Source organism: Colossoma macropomum, unplaced genomic scaffold (genome assembly GCF_904425465.1).
Source record: "Colossoma macropomum unplaced genomic scaffold, Colossoma_macropomum, whole genome shotgun sequence".
NCBI classification, from domain to species: Eukaryota; Metazoa; Chordata; class Actinopteri; order Characiformes; family Serrasalmidae; genus Colossoma; species Colossoma macropomum.
In genome coordinates, this window is record NW_023494802.1 from 30,943,060 (window position 1) to 30,959,282 (window position 16,223).

General features: G+C 39.3%; 1 protein-coding gene across 1 annotated transcript in view; it reads right to left on the reverse strand.

The window, feature by feature from the left end:
- Positions 1-235: 235 nt before the first annotated feature.
- Positions 236-16,223, reverse strand: part of pfkfb2a (6-phosphofructo-2-kinase/fructose-2,6-biphosphatase 2a) — a 37,418-nt gene continuing 21,430 nt past the window's right edge. The window contains exons 10-16 of the mRNA XM_036591902.1: positions 11,916-12,062; positions 10,542-10,646; positions 9,550-9,679; positions 7,946-8,008; positions 6,656-6,720; positions 2,541-2,717; positions 236-1,053 (exon numbers count right to left, since the gene is read on the reverse strand). Of these exons, the coding sequence (XP_036447795.1) occupies positions 1,000-1,053; positions 2,541-2,717; positions 6,656-6,720; positions 7,946-8,008; positions 9,550-9,679; positions 10,542-10,646; positions 11,916-12,062 (741 nt within the window). The 3' untranslated portion in view covers positions 236-999. The remainder of the gene's footprint in view (positions 1,054-2,540; positions 2,718-6,655; positions 6,721-7,945; positions 8,009-9,549; positions 9,680-10,541; positions 10,647-11,915; positions 12,063-16,223) is intronic.

The following is a 16,223-nucleotide window of genomic DNA, read 5'->3' on the forward strand; positions in this document are numbered from 1 at the left end:
AACGGAGAAATTTCACCTCTGCATTTTAACCAATCCGTGCAGTGAAACACCACATACACACTAGTGAACACACACACTAGGGGGCAGTGAGCACACTTGCCTGGAGCGGTAGGAAGCCCTATCTGCAGCGCCCAGGGAGCAGTTGGGGGTTAGGTGCCTTGCTTAAGAGCACTTCAGTCACATACTGTTGGCTCTGGGGATCGAACCGGCGACCTTCCGGTCACAGGGCTGATTCCCTAACCTCCAGCCCATGACTGCCAAAATATGATGTCTGATGGCTGAGACATTGTTTTATGATAGTTTTGAGAAGGTTTTGGCCTGAAACTTATTTCTGAAAAGAAATAGTTCACAAAAAACTTGTTTTGCCATCATCAACTTTACATATAAAAACTTAGAAGACACATGTAGGTTTACTGGTCATTTTGGTTAGCGAATACAATTTCTAGATTTGTGATGTAGGCATAGTGACTCCTGGTTTCTATCACCACGACTGTAAAAAAAAATCTGACTCTGTGTTTCTCTACAATAGACCATTCAACATCAGACGATTCTGAATGACTTTGTTTACATCCCAACACCATAAGTAGTTACATACGATGGAATACTGTGTTACTGCTATACCGCCAAACCGTGGAAAACACTCAACTGTGCTCCAATTACTATTAACTCCCACCAAACAAAGGCAATGTTTTCATTCTAACAAACATCATAAAAGTCTAGTTCTGTGTGCAGCTGTTTTCCAAAGGTTAGCTTCTCAGGATGTGTGCAGTAGAGTTTCAGTGAAAGAGGCAGCTGGTAGCATCCGTCAGTAGTACTTACAGAGAAATGAAATGAATACAGATGTTGCTTTGACACACACAGTAATGACAGCAGCAGGAGGAGATGAACTATGTGCAGGATTGGCTTGTTTCTAGGTTGGGCTTCAGAGGATTAAGGTGTGGAGCTGACGTAAGCGTAACAACACGAGTCATACAGGTGGAGGTTTAAGTGCTTGTTTCTTCATTTCTGGACGTTGTCGTCTGAGTCGGCTGGACTGAAGCAGTTAAGGGTTTCCTGTGAAAGAGCACAGAGGATTACCTAAAACGGCAGTGTACTACTTAAAGCTAAACAGCATAATCATGCAAATATGTTGCATTTAACAATGAACATACTGAATTAGAGTGTTTTTGATTAAATACAATTTATTACAATAAATACTGAAACATGGAGCTGATGTGATAAAATCCACTAAAGGTATTAAAAAGCACAGATTATAGCTTCAACCATTAGGGGCAGATTTACTAAGAGGCCCTAAATACTGACAGTCTACCAGTACTTTGCGCTGGTGGGGGTGGCCAATTTAGAGACTGATCTACTAAAAACTACCATGCTAATGAACACAGGCACAGCTTCACAATTAACATACGACCAGTGCAATATAACCATGTATTTGGCTCACGTGCTTTTTGTATAAAAGCCTGGTAGGAGACAAAAGATTTTTTTTTGTCCATTTCAGGTTCAAACTGTGACTCGTTGGGTCAAAATAATGACTTATTTTCTCAAGATTTTGATTTCACAATATTGACAAAGTTGAAATAAATGAGATATTACTCACTCCACAGGGGGTCAACAGAGATGAAACTCTACTTTTATGGCTGAAAAATCAATTTAGACAATGTCTATAAAGTTGCAAGAGCAAAGACTGAAGAAAAGTTGTTGCCCACATGTGATACTTCCAGAATACAGTGTAGTGCCCACTCTGTTCACACTGTGTTCTGGACACAGACTGAGGTCAGAGTGGAAAAACCTGCAGTAGTGGTTTAAAGTCCCGGTAACTCTTCACAGTTACATAAACATCCATTAAGTCTCCCACAGGCAGTTTAAAAATGAAGCTGTGTGAGTTGTGAATAACCATGTCCTTTGTATGTGTGTGTATATGTGTGTGTGTATGTGTGTATATGTGTGTGTATATGTGTGTGTGTATGTGTGTGTATATGTGTGTATATGTGTGTGTATGTGTGTGTGGAGTTGCACACTTGCATCAGCACCGCAAAACATAAACTTCAGCTAGTGTGTGCTGTTTCAGCTCAGTGAGGTCAGTTAGGCTATTTAGACTTAAACCACTGCACTCTGCTCAGCAGGCTGTCGACTTCCTGAGAATGACCAATGAAAATAAGACCAATGTTTTGAAAATGACCAATATGTCCATGTTTAAAACACATGTTCTACATGTACATTATATATGTAAGTACCTATATGTAATAACAATATTGTCACTGTTGCATAAAAACCCTATATCTCCAAATTTATTGATTTTTTTTATTTTTTTATTATTTTGAAAATTCCTGTTACCCTTTAAAAATTGTGTCAAAATTTCATGACGAACGTACCAACAGAATTGGGCCAAAAATCCAAAACATTACTTGGAAAAAAATACTGTTCTATTAATATGTATTTTACATGTGTAGGTTATATGTCAGCTATATGTAATTATAATGTTTCAACCCTAACTCTAAATGTAACCCCAGACAAACGCACAAAGAAAGTAACAGTTCACTAACTGGTTTCTCTGTGAGCTCGTCGCTCTCCCGTGTGGAGTCCAGCGCGGGGGGCAGAGGGGTTCGGGGTGGGTTTCCCACACTGAAGAGACGTGGGCGCTTCACCTGGTCCTGACTCGACATGGGCGTAAAACTGTTCCTCCGCAGCAGAGCAGGCGGGACGTCATGTCTGCCACAGACCTGTTTACAGCAGCAATGGAGAAAAGAGTGAGAGAAAGGTCACTCAGACGCACACAAGGAACATCTGACTGATGATGACTGACTGTTCATCTGACTGTTCTCAGACATAAAACCAAAACATATTCCACAAGATTCCACACCTCAGAGAGCACAGAGGAAAAAGTGAAGGAACGCTGTAAGTACTGGCAGATCACAAGAGTTACAGAAGAGAAGAGAAGAGAAGAGAAGAGAAGAGAAGAAAGGAGAACAGCAGAAGAGAAGAGAAGAGAAGAGAGAAGAGGTGAAGAGAAGAGTATAGAGGAGAAGAGAAAAGAGGGGAAGAGAGGAGAACAGCAGAAAAGAAGAGAAGAGCAGAGCAGAGAGGAAAAGAGAAGAGGTGAAGAGAAGGGAAGAGTGCAGAGGAGAAGAGAAGAGCAGAGAGGAGAAGAGCAGAACAGAAGTGAAGAGAAGAGAAAAGGAGAGGAAAGAGGAGAAGAGAAGAAAGGAGAACAGCAGAAGAGAAGAGAACAGAGGAGAAGAAAGGAGAAGAGAGAGGAGAAGAGGCGAAGAGAAGAGTACAGAGGAGAAGAGAAGAGAGGGTAAGAGAGACAGCAGAAAAGAAGAGAAGAGAAGAGCAGAGCAGAGAGGAAAAGAGAAAAGAAGAGAAGAGAAAAGCAGAGAAGAGAAGAGAAGAGGTGAAGAGAAGAGTACAGAGGAGAAGAGAGAGAAAAAAGAAGAGAAAAGCAGAGAGGAGAAGAGAAGAGGTGAAGAGAAGAGTACAGAGGAGAAGAGAAGAGGTGAAGAGAAGGGAAGAGTACAGAGGAGAAGAGAAGAGCAGTGAGGAGAAGAGAAGAGAAGGAGTACAGAGGAGAAGAGAAGAGAAGAGTACAGAGGAGAAGAGAAAAGCAGAGAAGAGAAGAGAAGAGAAGAGAAGGAGTACAGAGGAGAAGAGAAGAGTACAGAGGAGAAGAGAAGAGAAGAGTACAGAGGAGAAGAGAGGAGAAGAGAAGAGAAGAGTACAGAGGAGAAGAGAAGAGTACAGAGGAGAAGAGAAGAGAAGAGTACAGAGGAGAAGAGAAGAGAAGAGAAGAGAAAAGAAGAGTACAGAGGAGAAGAGAAGAGAAGAGAAGAGTACAGAGGAGAAGAGAAGAGAAGAGAAGAGAAGAGAAGAGAAGAGAAGGCTTACGGATGCATTAGTGTGCCTGTTTCCTGTTAAAGCCCCGATGTTTAAAGCCAAACTGCTGAAGAGTTTAAGTTTCTCTTTTCACCACAGAATTGTGATGTATATTTAGACAGTCACTCTGAGTCTCTACTCTCAGTCACTCACTAACCCACACACACACACACACACACACACACACACACACACACAAACCACAAAATACACTTCAGTTGCCTTTTATTGTCTCCTTGATTTAACCAGTCAATGATAAGCTTTTCCACAGCAAACTTCATTGTAAACGTGTGAAACTATCACAGTGCATCCAACAATAAAAGCAGCAAGGAGCTTCTTTTATACAGCGATAGGAAACACGTTAGCCACACAGAAAACTCATACACATACTACTCTGGGGGCAAATTTTAGTGAGTTATGAGGGACAAAGACAAAGACTCTGGAAGGATCACTGATTTTACACTTGATAGACTTCTGGTTTTCCTACATTCAAACTATTATTACGAACCACTAAAAGACAGTGGTGAACTATCAGACTTAGGCCTTCAATTCAGGCTGTAAGTGTAAAAAAAAAACAAGAAAAACACAGCTCTATGCTAACGCTAGTTTCTGCTAGTACCCCTATGAGATTTCTAATAGTATGTTAGCACTAAGTTAACACTGATACACCTCCTGTCAAGCTCCTGAAGGTCCAACCAATGGGAGGGCTCGCTTGTCTGTATCTCACTTGATATCACGCGGAAAAGAATCCTGAAGGGACAATTTTCCTTTTGGAAGTTCAAGACTTTAACTCTTTTGTTTCCAACCGAAGCATTACTACACTAATTGCAGAGTTCAAATACAACAGACAAGAACAAGCATGACATTACTAAATAAAAACATATACTATATAAAAATTATACTAATTAAAAATTAACATTTTTTTGTTCTCTGAAGGCCTAGCAGGCTCCCCGCTGCTAAAGGACCACCATCACCAACATCCTGACCAGCATCTCTTCATGTGATTTATACAAACATTCCCTGACTGGACAGTAAAAGGAGAAGAATCATTCACACACCTGAGATTTATATGAATCAGTTTCATACTCCTTCTATACATAAACCATTTCCAGTGTTTTAATCTTCAGGAACATTCATGCTTCAGCTCATCCTCGGTGTTAAAACATGCAGTCTCACAAATGTCATCACAGCTTCACAGCATCTTAGTTAATACGCCCATTTCTTGTAATATTTACACTGGCATCAAACCATTTTCAGGAAGAAAAACAAATCGAGGAATTTCCAAAGCAGAACAAACAGCCTGAATGATCAGGTCTTTTCCCTGCATCACTATCTGCATGTTCATCTTGATTACGGGAAAAAAAACTGCCATCATCATTCATAACAGACAATTTTGTAACTAGAATTAGGTTTCAAAACATTAGGGCTGTATCAGCGGGCCAATAACATCATCTGTCATCGAAGACTCTCTGTATTCTCAGGGTCAGCAAAAATGCTGTCAGTTAGTTAGAAGTTAGCAAGAAACCTTAGAGAGGTGAACTGGTAAATCAAAAAACACCATCATGGTAAAAATAATAAATGTATGTAAAATGTATCTAAAACTCATCATCAGTATGAGAATATCATGTTAAAGAAAACAACTTTTTAATGAACAGATCTGTTGAAAAAAAGAGGTAATAGACAGAAACCAAAACTCCTGCCTAGTGCTAGAAGGTTCATATTACTGTTGCTGTTTCTGTTTATTTCCACTGATTTTTTCAAATTTTCTGTATATTTCAGTCATTGAGATGCAAACAAGGTCCTGGTTTGGTGTGAAGTGGTTCACTGTAGAAAAACTTAATAACTCTGATCTCTTTACAGTGGTGGTGATGGGAATCAGGGGTCACAACGTCTACAACACAAATACAGCCATTTTATTTATACCCCAAAATGAGTGTCTCATGAGCTTTTATATGTGATGTTGACGGTGGTAAAATAGTGGTAAATCTGAAAATATATATCTAGTTTTTTCAGGGACTATTTTGCATCACAATGCCCTAAATGTACATCTCCACCATGAAAAATACCTTTTAGCTCAAAACTTTATCTCAAAACTATTGTAAAATAATGTCTTGGGCATCAGTCAATGTATCCATTACCATATCATGTGATAACTTTCTGTGAGGGAGCTTTTAGAGGCATTAAACTCTCCATCCGGTTCCTATCACCAATACTGTGAAGAGTTCATAAGATTCACTAAGTTTCAAACAACTCTGAATGACTTTCTTTACATCTTAACTATTTAATGATATAGAAATCTAAAAAAATGGTGGAATTCCCCTTTAAAAATTGTAAAACTTGAGAACTGTCAATCAGACAGTGTAGCACTGTTTAACTTAAACTAGTAGATTATAGCATTTACATATAAAATAAATATAAAATTTATTGTCTGATATTGCCAGTTAGTGGAATTTTTATCCCCTTAAAATCGGTATCGGTGCAGCTCACAAAATGTTCATATCGGTCGGACCCTACAAACTATGTACAATATCAGTGAATAATATATAATTTTACAAAGGTACCCTCAACAAATTGTTTATATTTAGAACTTTAGTGAAATTTAGAGCTGGAAAATGAACCACAGTCATTTTTATCATCCTAATTACTACTACCTGGATTTACTAAACCTACAGTAATGAACTGGATAACTGCAAACTTTAACAGACATCAATAACAAGGAACAAGAACCAGCAGAAGAAACATTGTACAGATCAAACAATACACAATTGGACAGAAATGCTCTTACCAGTGGTCTGTTCCGGTGTGTGTTCACAGCTTCAACTTTCAGGTCAAACATGTCCACTTTACAGCCTGCAAGGTTATTAATAAGGCATGTATTTTAAAAAATGTTACACAATTATTTCTTACGTCAGAAACCACCTCCTTGTATCTACTCTCATGTCCGTTGTCCTGTGACTGCTGATGAAGGACTAGAGGATGACCAATACAAACTGGGCAGCAACAAATGAGCTACTGTATCTGACTTCTACACTTACAAGGTGGACCAACAAGGTAGGAGTGTCTGATAGAGTGGACAGTGAGTGGACACAGTGTTTAAAAACTCCACTGCAGTGCTGAGAAGGATCCACCACCTAAATAATACCTGCTCTGTAGTGGTAGGACCACCAGAACGATGATTAAAATCATACAGGTGTGAATTCTTTTACTGCCCTGTTGTGGCTCCACAGCAGAATCAGATTTGTAGGTAAAAATAAAATAATCCTCCTTTACAGTAAAATAAAGCTCTGCTGATCGTTCAACACAGTTTTAACAATAAATGGTCTTAAACACTGGAGTTAATGTATAACTGCTAATTAAACCTTTAACCCTTAAGACCGGTGTGCAGGCTGCTGGTCATATAGCAACGCAGACAACAATCTCTTCTAGCTAGTAGCTAACGAAACGGCAAAGAGAAAGATTTAAGAGAAACATGAATAATTTGGAGACGAATGGATGTATCTGTGTTAATAAGCACTCAGCTGGTTTTCTAAAACATTCAGCTTCTTGTTTGAATTTTCCCGTTCCACCTTAAAGGGTGCTGCAGTTACATTCTGGCGCCTCAGGCACCATTTAAGGTGGGACAGGAAAATTCACACAAGAAGCTGCGAATGAGAAGCAACTTCAGCCACATAAAAAAATTAACGTTGAGAGACATTTTACAACTATTCTACTTCTGCCAAAAAGTTTCCTGATACTAATGTACTACAGGCACATCAGTACATACTGAGACATATTTACAGCCAAGATGCTGAAATGGACATAAAATGTTGTGGCTCCCAAGGTGGTTTGATTTTTGATGAAAGGACAAAATGGCTCTTCTTAAAATGTGGGTTGCCGACCCCTGACCTATGGTGAAATCTCCCATGAAATATCAGTCTGAATGTTGTCAGAATTTTCAGATGATGTTTTTATGCAAATACAAAAAAATGACCAAAAGCACGTTCAACTAGGAGCATAACACTATACTTTCCCAGGAAATGCAGAGTCTGATGATATCTACACAACTAACTCATATCTTAAAGCAAAAAGTATTTACCATACGCCACAGGGGTGAGCTTCAGCACCACATGGAGTGGACACTTCAGATATGGCAAGTCATCTGAAACAGAAAACAGAGGGTCTTTTATAAGAACAAAACCAGCTGGGGGCTGAGGCAGTGGAGTGCAGGCAGGCCTGAAGGGAGCAAACCAGCACTGCACACAGCCTGTCTTGTGAAGGTCTGTTGAATGGAATGCTGTTCCAAGCACTTTAGATTCGATATGAACTCTTACAGCAAGAGCTCATCTCAAATCTCATCTACATCACAGATATAGTGACAAACAAGAAACACAAACTTTCTGTTTTCATCAGTTTGTTTCTTTGCGTCTATGTTTGTGAGGAATAGAGTGAAAGAAAGATGAGGAAAGAGAGAAATAGAGAGAAAAAATGAGAGAGAGAGAGAGAGAGAGAGAGAAAGTGTGGGAAAAGGAGAAACAGGCAGAGAGATAGAAAAGAGAGTGAAAGTAAGAGAGAGAGAGATTAAGAATGGGGGAAAACATGAGAAAGAGGGCACCCCAGGTCAAATGACATGTTTTATTGACTTCAACAAAATATGCCATCTGAACCGGTCAAACTTTTGCAAATGACCTTATGTATACACGATATGGCCAAAGTACGTGGACACCTGCTCATAACATCTATATGAGCTTACTGGACATCCTGTTTCAAAACCATGGGCATTAACACACTTTGTGACTATAGCAACCTCCACTCTTCTGAGAAGGAAGTGGGAACTTCTTTCCATTCAGTAAAAAGGGCATTTGTGAGATCAGGCACTGATGTTGGGCAAGAAGGCGTGGCCCTTAATTGACGTTCCAATTCACTGCAAAGGTATTCAGTAGGGTTGAGGTCAGGACTCTGTGGAGGCCACTGGAGTTCCTCCACACAAAACTTGTCAAGCCACGTCTTTATGGACTTTGCTTTGTGCCCAGGGGCTCAGTCATGCTAAAACAGGATAGGGACTTCCCTTTGGAAGCATATAATTGTCTGCAATGTCTTTGTATGCTGTAGCATTAACATCACTCTGGAAGGGGTCCAAACCCTGAAAAACACCCGTGTCATTATCCCTCCTCCACTAAACTTTATTGTTGACACTATGCGGAGAGTGACTAATCACTCCAGAGAACACATTTTCACTGCTCCACAGTCCAGTGGCAGTGTGCTTTACACCACTCCAGTCGAGGCTCCGCATTGCATATAAAGATCTTAGGCTGGTGTGTGACTGCTCAGCCACTGAAACCCATTTCATGAAGCTCCCAGTGCATAGTTCTTGTGCTGATGTTGCTTCCTGAGGCAGTCTGGAACTCCATAGTGAGTGATGCAACAGAGGAGAGGAGATTTCTACACACTACGTGCTTCAGCACTTGGCAGCCCCACTCTGTGAGTCTGCGTGGTCAGCTGTTCTGTGGCTGAGCTGTTGTGTTGACACTTCCATTTCATAATGATAGCACTTACAGTTGTCTGGGGCAGATCTAGCCAGGCAGAACTTTCACAAAATGACTTGTGGCAGAGGCGGCATTCTATAAAATAAGACTCATTCTTCTGTATGTGTATACACATACAGAGAGAGAGAGATAGAGAGAGAGAGACAAAAATCCTAACCTGCACTCTTGTCCAAAAAGTAGGCTAGAAGGCATCTCATGACGGCCTGATGGCAGATGACCAGGACATTTCCCTGTCTCTCCAGCTCCATTATCACCGGCTCCAGACGCTGTACCAGGTCCTGATATGACTACAGCAGCACAGGAGAGACAAACCACCCATTAGTCTTTTACCCAATCCTTAAAAGGGCTTAAAACTGACACGCATACTTTAAGGCTCACATTCACCATATTTCGTGGATTTTGTGTGGTTATTTACACAAGACTACATAAGACAGCGGTAATTCATTGACCACTTTCCGACTTTATTATCCCTCAGAACAGTGGTTCCCAACCCAGTCCTCAGGGCCCCCAGATGCACCAGCATGCAACACACAGGGATGGAGGAAATGTGGACTGTCTGGGGGGTCCTGATGACCAGGCGTGGAACCACTGCCTTAGAATAAAGCATAAAGACTGTTTTACTGCAGCGCTTATCTGTATGTATAATGTATAATATATGTAAATGACATCTGTCCTTATTCATGTGGATCAAATTCTTTACTCCTCACTGAAAAGAATAAACACTGAAAAGAATAAACTGTAGCCACTCCTTTCAGCAGTGTGGATCTTTTGGAAGGCTACAATGAAATATTTGATTAAATGTGCATGTAAATGCATTCATGATTGTGACATTATAACATTTACGAATTGAAAACAGGCTGTTTTTGCAACTTAGTTTCCATCTATGTACTGAATAGACTGTGGAGCGAATAGAGCATTTTCAAACTTTGACATCAAACTCTTATTTAAACAGAGCAAGGAAAGAAGTGTGTCTCCTCCTATCTCTTTCAGTTGGATCTTAGACATAACAAAGAAACTTATCCTTGATAAATGCTGGCCTTCAGAAAAAGTTTCTCAACTCTTCGTGCACTCTGTGTAAACATGCAGAACGGAATTCTCCTTCTGGTTTTGATGGCTTTAGAGTGGGAGAACGGTGTAAGTGAGGCCTACCTCTCCTCCTGGGTAGCGGTAGTGATATTTATCCTGATCTCTCATGGCATATTCTTCAGGGTGCTTGTCCCTGATCATCTCGTAGGACATTTCTTCACAAACTCCCTTCAACAACACAAACAGAAGCGGTTCAAGCTATAGTTCCTCCACAAAGTTAGAAAAATGAACAAAAATATGTACATAATCAATGATGGCTTCTACTGCTGTTTTAAGCTTCACTGCATAAACCTTAGCCAGTGAAAACATCTTAAATGTAGTCAATTATGTCTAATATTTCTCATTATAAGGTTGTTGTAAGAATATTATACTATTATTTAACTAATATTAGATATAATTGGCTAGATTTAAGATGGTTTCACTTGCTAAGATATCATTTATTTGCAGTGTACACAACATACATCTGTCTCTTTTAATCAGAAACATGAGATTTGGGGATTTGGAAATGCGTAATTCAAGCCAGACTTGAGGTTATATTTGACACTTTGGGTGAGGAAGGTTGGTTCGGGTCAGTTTCAGACATAATTTTGTTGTACTAAGGTAAGGTCTGGTGTCAAAACTTGATGTAGTTTGGATCGGTTTTGGACAAAATTTTGTTGGGCTCAGGTTCAGACTTAGATGATGTGGGTCAGGCTCAAACAAAATTTGTTGAGCTCATGTCAGTTTTGGTCTCGAAACTTGACGTGGTTCGGGTCAGTTTCAGACATTCTGTTGTACTGGGGTCAGATTTGGCCTCAAAACATGACATTGTGGTTCGGGTCAGTTTCGGACAGAATTCTGTTGTACTAGGGTCAGATTTGGCCTCAAGACTTAATGATGTGGGTCGGGTCAGGTTTGGACAAATTTTTCCAGAGTTTAGGTCAATTTTAGTCTCAAAAATTTATGAGCATTAGACTAAAATTTCAGGCCAGATTAAAGCTCTAGTTTGAGGCAAGTGTGTGATAATTTAGGCCTGCAGTTAGGACAGTGCTAACTGGTGGGGTATAAGCTACTGGTTAACCACATTAGCCTCGTAGCTCCAGTGCAATCCTAAAGAAGCAGGCTTTAGACAACATGTTTTGGGTGAATGACTACATTTGGGATAAAAGGAAAACTGAGCATGTCTTTGGAGCCACCACTTCAAAATCTTTGACTATTTTATTTTTTTGTTTTTCCTGTCATTTTGACATGTGTTGTTGAACACATCCACACAATTCCTTGCTACACAGTGCAAATGAAAAACAGGCATCCCACACGCCAGTGTGTTCCAATAAGACCTACAAAATAATTCCTAATAAAAAGTCAACGCTGTTTTTCAGGATTAGCCATGAGGAAAACAGCAGTGCGGCGTAGATGGGAGAAGCAGTTGTAGCAGGTGGCAGTGGAAGGGTAACTCACAGCATCAATCTCGTTGAGGATTTTCCACTGTTCATAAGGCACGCCCAACGCCTCGGCCGTCTGAATGGTGCGCTTAAGTTGGCTGGTCCACACTTTGAGGCCCACTATCTTCTGGTTCTCCACAAAACCCCGCAGAGCACGAGCAAACTGCACAAACATTGAGGAGGAGGTTAAGGTTAATGGCAGAGCTGGACCAGATGATCAAAAATCTAACAGCAGATTATTTAGCCATATCAGTCAACAGCATAATTTAATTCAATAATGGACCCCTAATCACTGTTCCCTACATCAGAGCGCTATATAGAACACTATTATAGAGAACAGAAATGGTCTCTAATCACTGTTCCCTACATTAGAGCGCTATATAGAACACTATTATAGAGAACAGAAACGGTCTCTAATCACTGTTCCCTACATCAGAGCGCTATATAGAACACTATTATAGAGAACAGAAACGGTCTCTAATCACTGTTCCCTACATCAGAGCGCTATATAGAACACTATTATAGAGAACAGAAACGGTCTCTAATCACTGTTCCCTACATCAGAGCGCTATATAGAACACTATTATAGAGAACAGAAACGGTCTCTAATCACTGTTCCCTACATTAGAGCGCTATATAGAACACTATTATAGAGAACAGAAACGGTCTCTAATCACTGTTCCCTACATTAGAGCGCTATATAGAACACTATTATAGAGAACAGAAACGGTCTCTAATCACCGTTCCCTACATCAGAGCGCTATATAGAACACTGTTATAGAGAACAGAAACGGTCTCTAATCACCGTTCCCTGCATTAGAGCGCTATATAGAACACTATTATAGAGAACAGAAACGGTCTCTAATCACTGTTCCCTACATTAGAGCGCTATATAGAACACTATTATAGAGAACAGAAACGGTCTCTAATCACTGTTCCCTACATTAGAGCGCTATATAGAACACTATTATAGAGAACAGAAACGGTCTCTAATCACTGTTCCCTACATCAGAGCGCTATATAGAACACTATTATAGAGAACAGAAACGGTCTCTAATCACTGTTCCCTACATCAGAGCGCTATATAGAACACTATTATAGAGAACAGAAACGGTCTCTAATCACTGTTCCCTACATTAGAGCTATTGTTCAGGCCTAATTAACACACACACCTTGCCTTTGCTCCAGTCACAGACACCACAACCACACCTACAATGTGTTTCAGCTCAGACAAAACAGCTACGCTCTGCTTCCACTCAGACACCACAGCCTGCTCTTAATAAGCTGTGGCTTCATTTAGTCGTGCAGTAAAAACACTGTGGTTAAAGTGGAGCTATGAAGCAGGAACAGGCTATTCAAAACAATGTAGCAGATCCAGTTACGAGGTCAGTTCCAGGGGGATACTGGACAGAGATGCAGCCATTCTGGCATCTGACCAAAACAGTGGCACTAAACTATTCTGTCATTGTGCTCTGAAGGTGTATCAGTATCACTGATACCATCATCTTCTATTCATTTCATGCACTGTTGTACAAAGAGATATTTCAGTTTTAGGTAAGCAGTGCCCAGTTTAAATGCTTAAACTCTGGCTCATCATTTAGTTATTAATCATAAGACTTATCCAGTTAACCAGCAACTGTCATGAATTATCCAGTAACTACTATAACTGATCCATTAACTACTATAAATTATTTGTACTTTCTACAAAATTTTTAGTATTTAGTATTTAGTAACTACAATGTATTCTTTAGTAACGTTTACAATATATTCAGTAACTACTACAATTGATTCAGTAGCTATTATTCATTATTTAATATGTACTACAATTGACTCAGTAACTACTACACCTTATTCAGTAACTACGATTAATTATTCAGTAACCACTATGAATTAATCAGTTACAGTTATGAAATATTTAGTAACTGCTAATTTTCATAACTACTACAAATTATTCAGTTACTGCTATAAATTTTACAGTAATTACTACTAACTATTCATAAACTATTGTAAATTACTCAGTAACTATTACTGACTACAAATTATTCAGTAACCACTACGGATTATTCAAAAAATTCTATCAATTATTCAGGAACTACTACAAGTTATTCGGTAACTATTACAAATTAGTCAGTAATTAATACTAATTATTTAGAAACGATTGTGAATTATTCAGTAACTACTACGAATTATTCAGTAACTATTGCAAAATATTTAGTAACTATCATGAATTATTCAGTAACTATTACAAATGATTCAGTAACTATTATGAATTATTCAGTAACTACTTGAATTTATTCAGTAAATACAATGAATTATTCAGTAACTGCTATAAGTTATTTAGTAACTTTTATGAATTATTCAGAAACTACTGTGAATTATTCAGTAACTGCTATCAATTATTCAGTAATGACTATTAATCATTCAGTAAATACTATCAATTATTCAATAACTAAGCTCAATTATTCAGTAACTACTATAAATGATTTAGTAACTTCTATATATGATTTAATAACTACTACAAATTATCCAGAAGCTACAATGTTTGGCTCAGGCGTCTATACTTCCTGTAAAATCATAGTAATGATGCATCACTATTACTTAAATGCCTGAAATGTTCCATGGAAAACGTCGGGCGTCACATAATTGAGCTGTGTGCTGTAGTATGTCCTCAGTAAATCCAGCAGTCCCGCGTTGTGCAATGACGTCTGGATTTGGTTTGGTTTTAGGGTGGGATTAGCTGATGCTACTCTGACTGTAAAGAAATCCTGCTGTATCATGTATCTGTGGTTTTTTTTATATGATTTGGATATTTCATTCACTCAGAAGGAAAAAATGACTTTTATTTCCTTATTTCCTTCCCCTTCCACATTAAGTCCACTGCAGATGAGACAATTTACACAAGAACAATAATGAAAAAGAAGCCTAAAATTAGATCAGAATGATCAGATTTTAAATGAAAATAATCAGATGGAGAGATGGAAACACTTGGGAACTTGGCAATAGCTCAAGACATCATACGCTTGATCCCAGCTGAGGGTTGCTGCCACTGTGCTCTTTATAAAGGCACTAAAACAAGTTTCACCAAGAGACTCTGGTTCTGTAAAAGGCTAATGTACACAAGTTGCTTTGGGCAAGAAAGTCAGTTGTTGCTCTGCATGGGACAAAACATACATCGGTAACGTGTAGTTACTCAGTTTAAAGTGGTTATCAGGCAAGAAATCAAATGTACAGAACTTCCTCCTTATTTCAAAAGTAGCCAGTCAGCTAAGACGTATTTGGTGTCTGATGTTTGCCTAAACCGTACACTTTCAAATAGACTTGCTTACATGGTTTCTGACACTCTATGAAATACTGTTATCTGTAAAATGTATGAAAGCTCAAGCTTCAAGATACCACTGCTTTCTGTAGATGACAGTGTTGTCATACAGTGTCAGAAACCAAACATGTCTTGGCAGCTATATTTAAGCAATAGAGCACTCGAGGCTGTGTTATTGCGAAATAACATCATGGCAGTGATTTGCCGTAGATCATCACAGCCATGATGTTATTCGTGATAACACAAAACCTTGAGTGCTCTATTGCTTTTATACAACAGTTGAATAAATGAAGTAATAAATAAATAAACTGGGCCGTGAACACGGCGTTTAATATGTTTTAATGTTCGCAGTTCCTTCCGCCAAATTATAGTTCCTTAAGAAGCAGCTTGTTGATCAGAACAACAAACTCCGCTCACTCCCTGCTCAGTCTGCTGTAAGCCTCGTCTTTTGAAGTACGGACTGAGCCATAAAACTGCCGCAATATCAAGTTCAGCTCAGTTTGGCATTTTTCGCTAGATCAGTATTAATGTTGTTTTGTTCCAGCCAGTCTGTAAAGCATCTTACAGCCCATTTAGTTTGGCGAATGGTATTGGGTTCATTTCTGGCTGATTCCAGGTTGTTTAGCTGTTCTTCTGTCACAGCTGCCGACTGAAAAGCTGCTCAGTGGTGATGACAGTTTGGGAATTTGGTGTAGTCTCATCTTCAGAGTCTGACCAAATCGGCTGTCGGTCAATTGTGATCTTAAAAGTATCCATTTTCTGTTTGTGGCACAGTAAGAAGTAAAAACGTTCAAATGGCTCGAGCGTCTCCTACAGCTGTCAAAGTCGTTGCTTAGCAACAGCGTCTCAGCGGAGTGATACAGTGTTTGTGAAAAACCCCGTGATGTTATGGTGAAATAACAGCACGGTTAGAACGCTTCTCAACCAATCAGCTCGCAAGGCCGGAACTAACTGTTGTATAATTTGGGATAATAATAAATTATGAACGTTTGTATGTGTATTTACTGC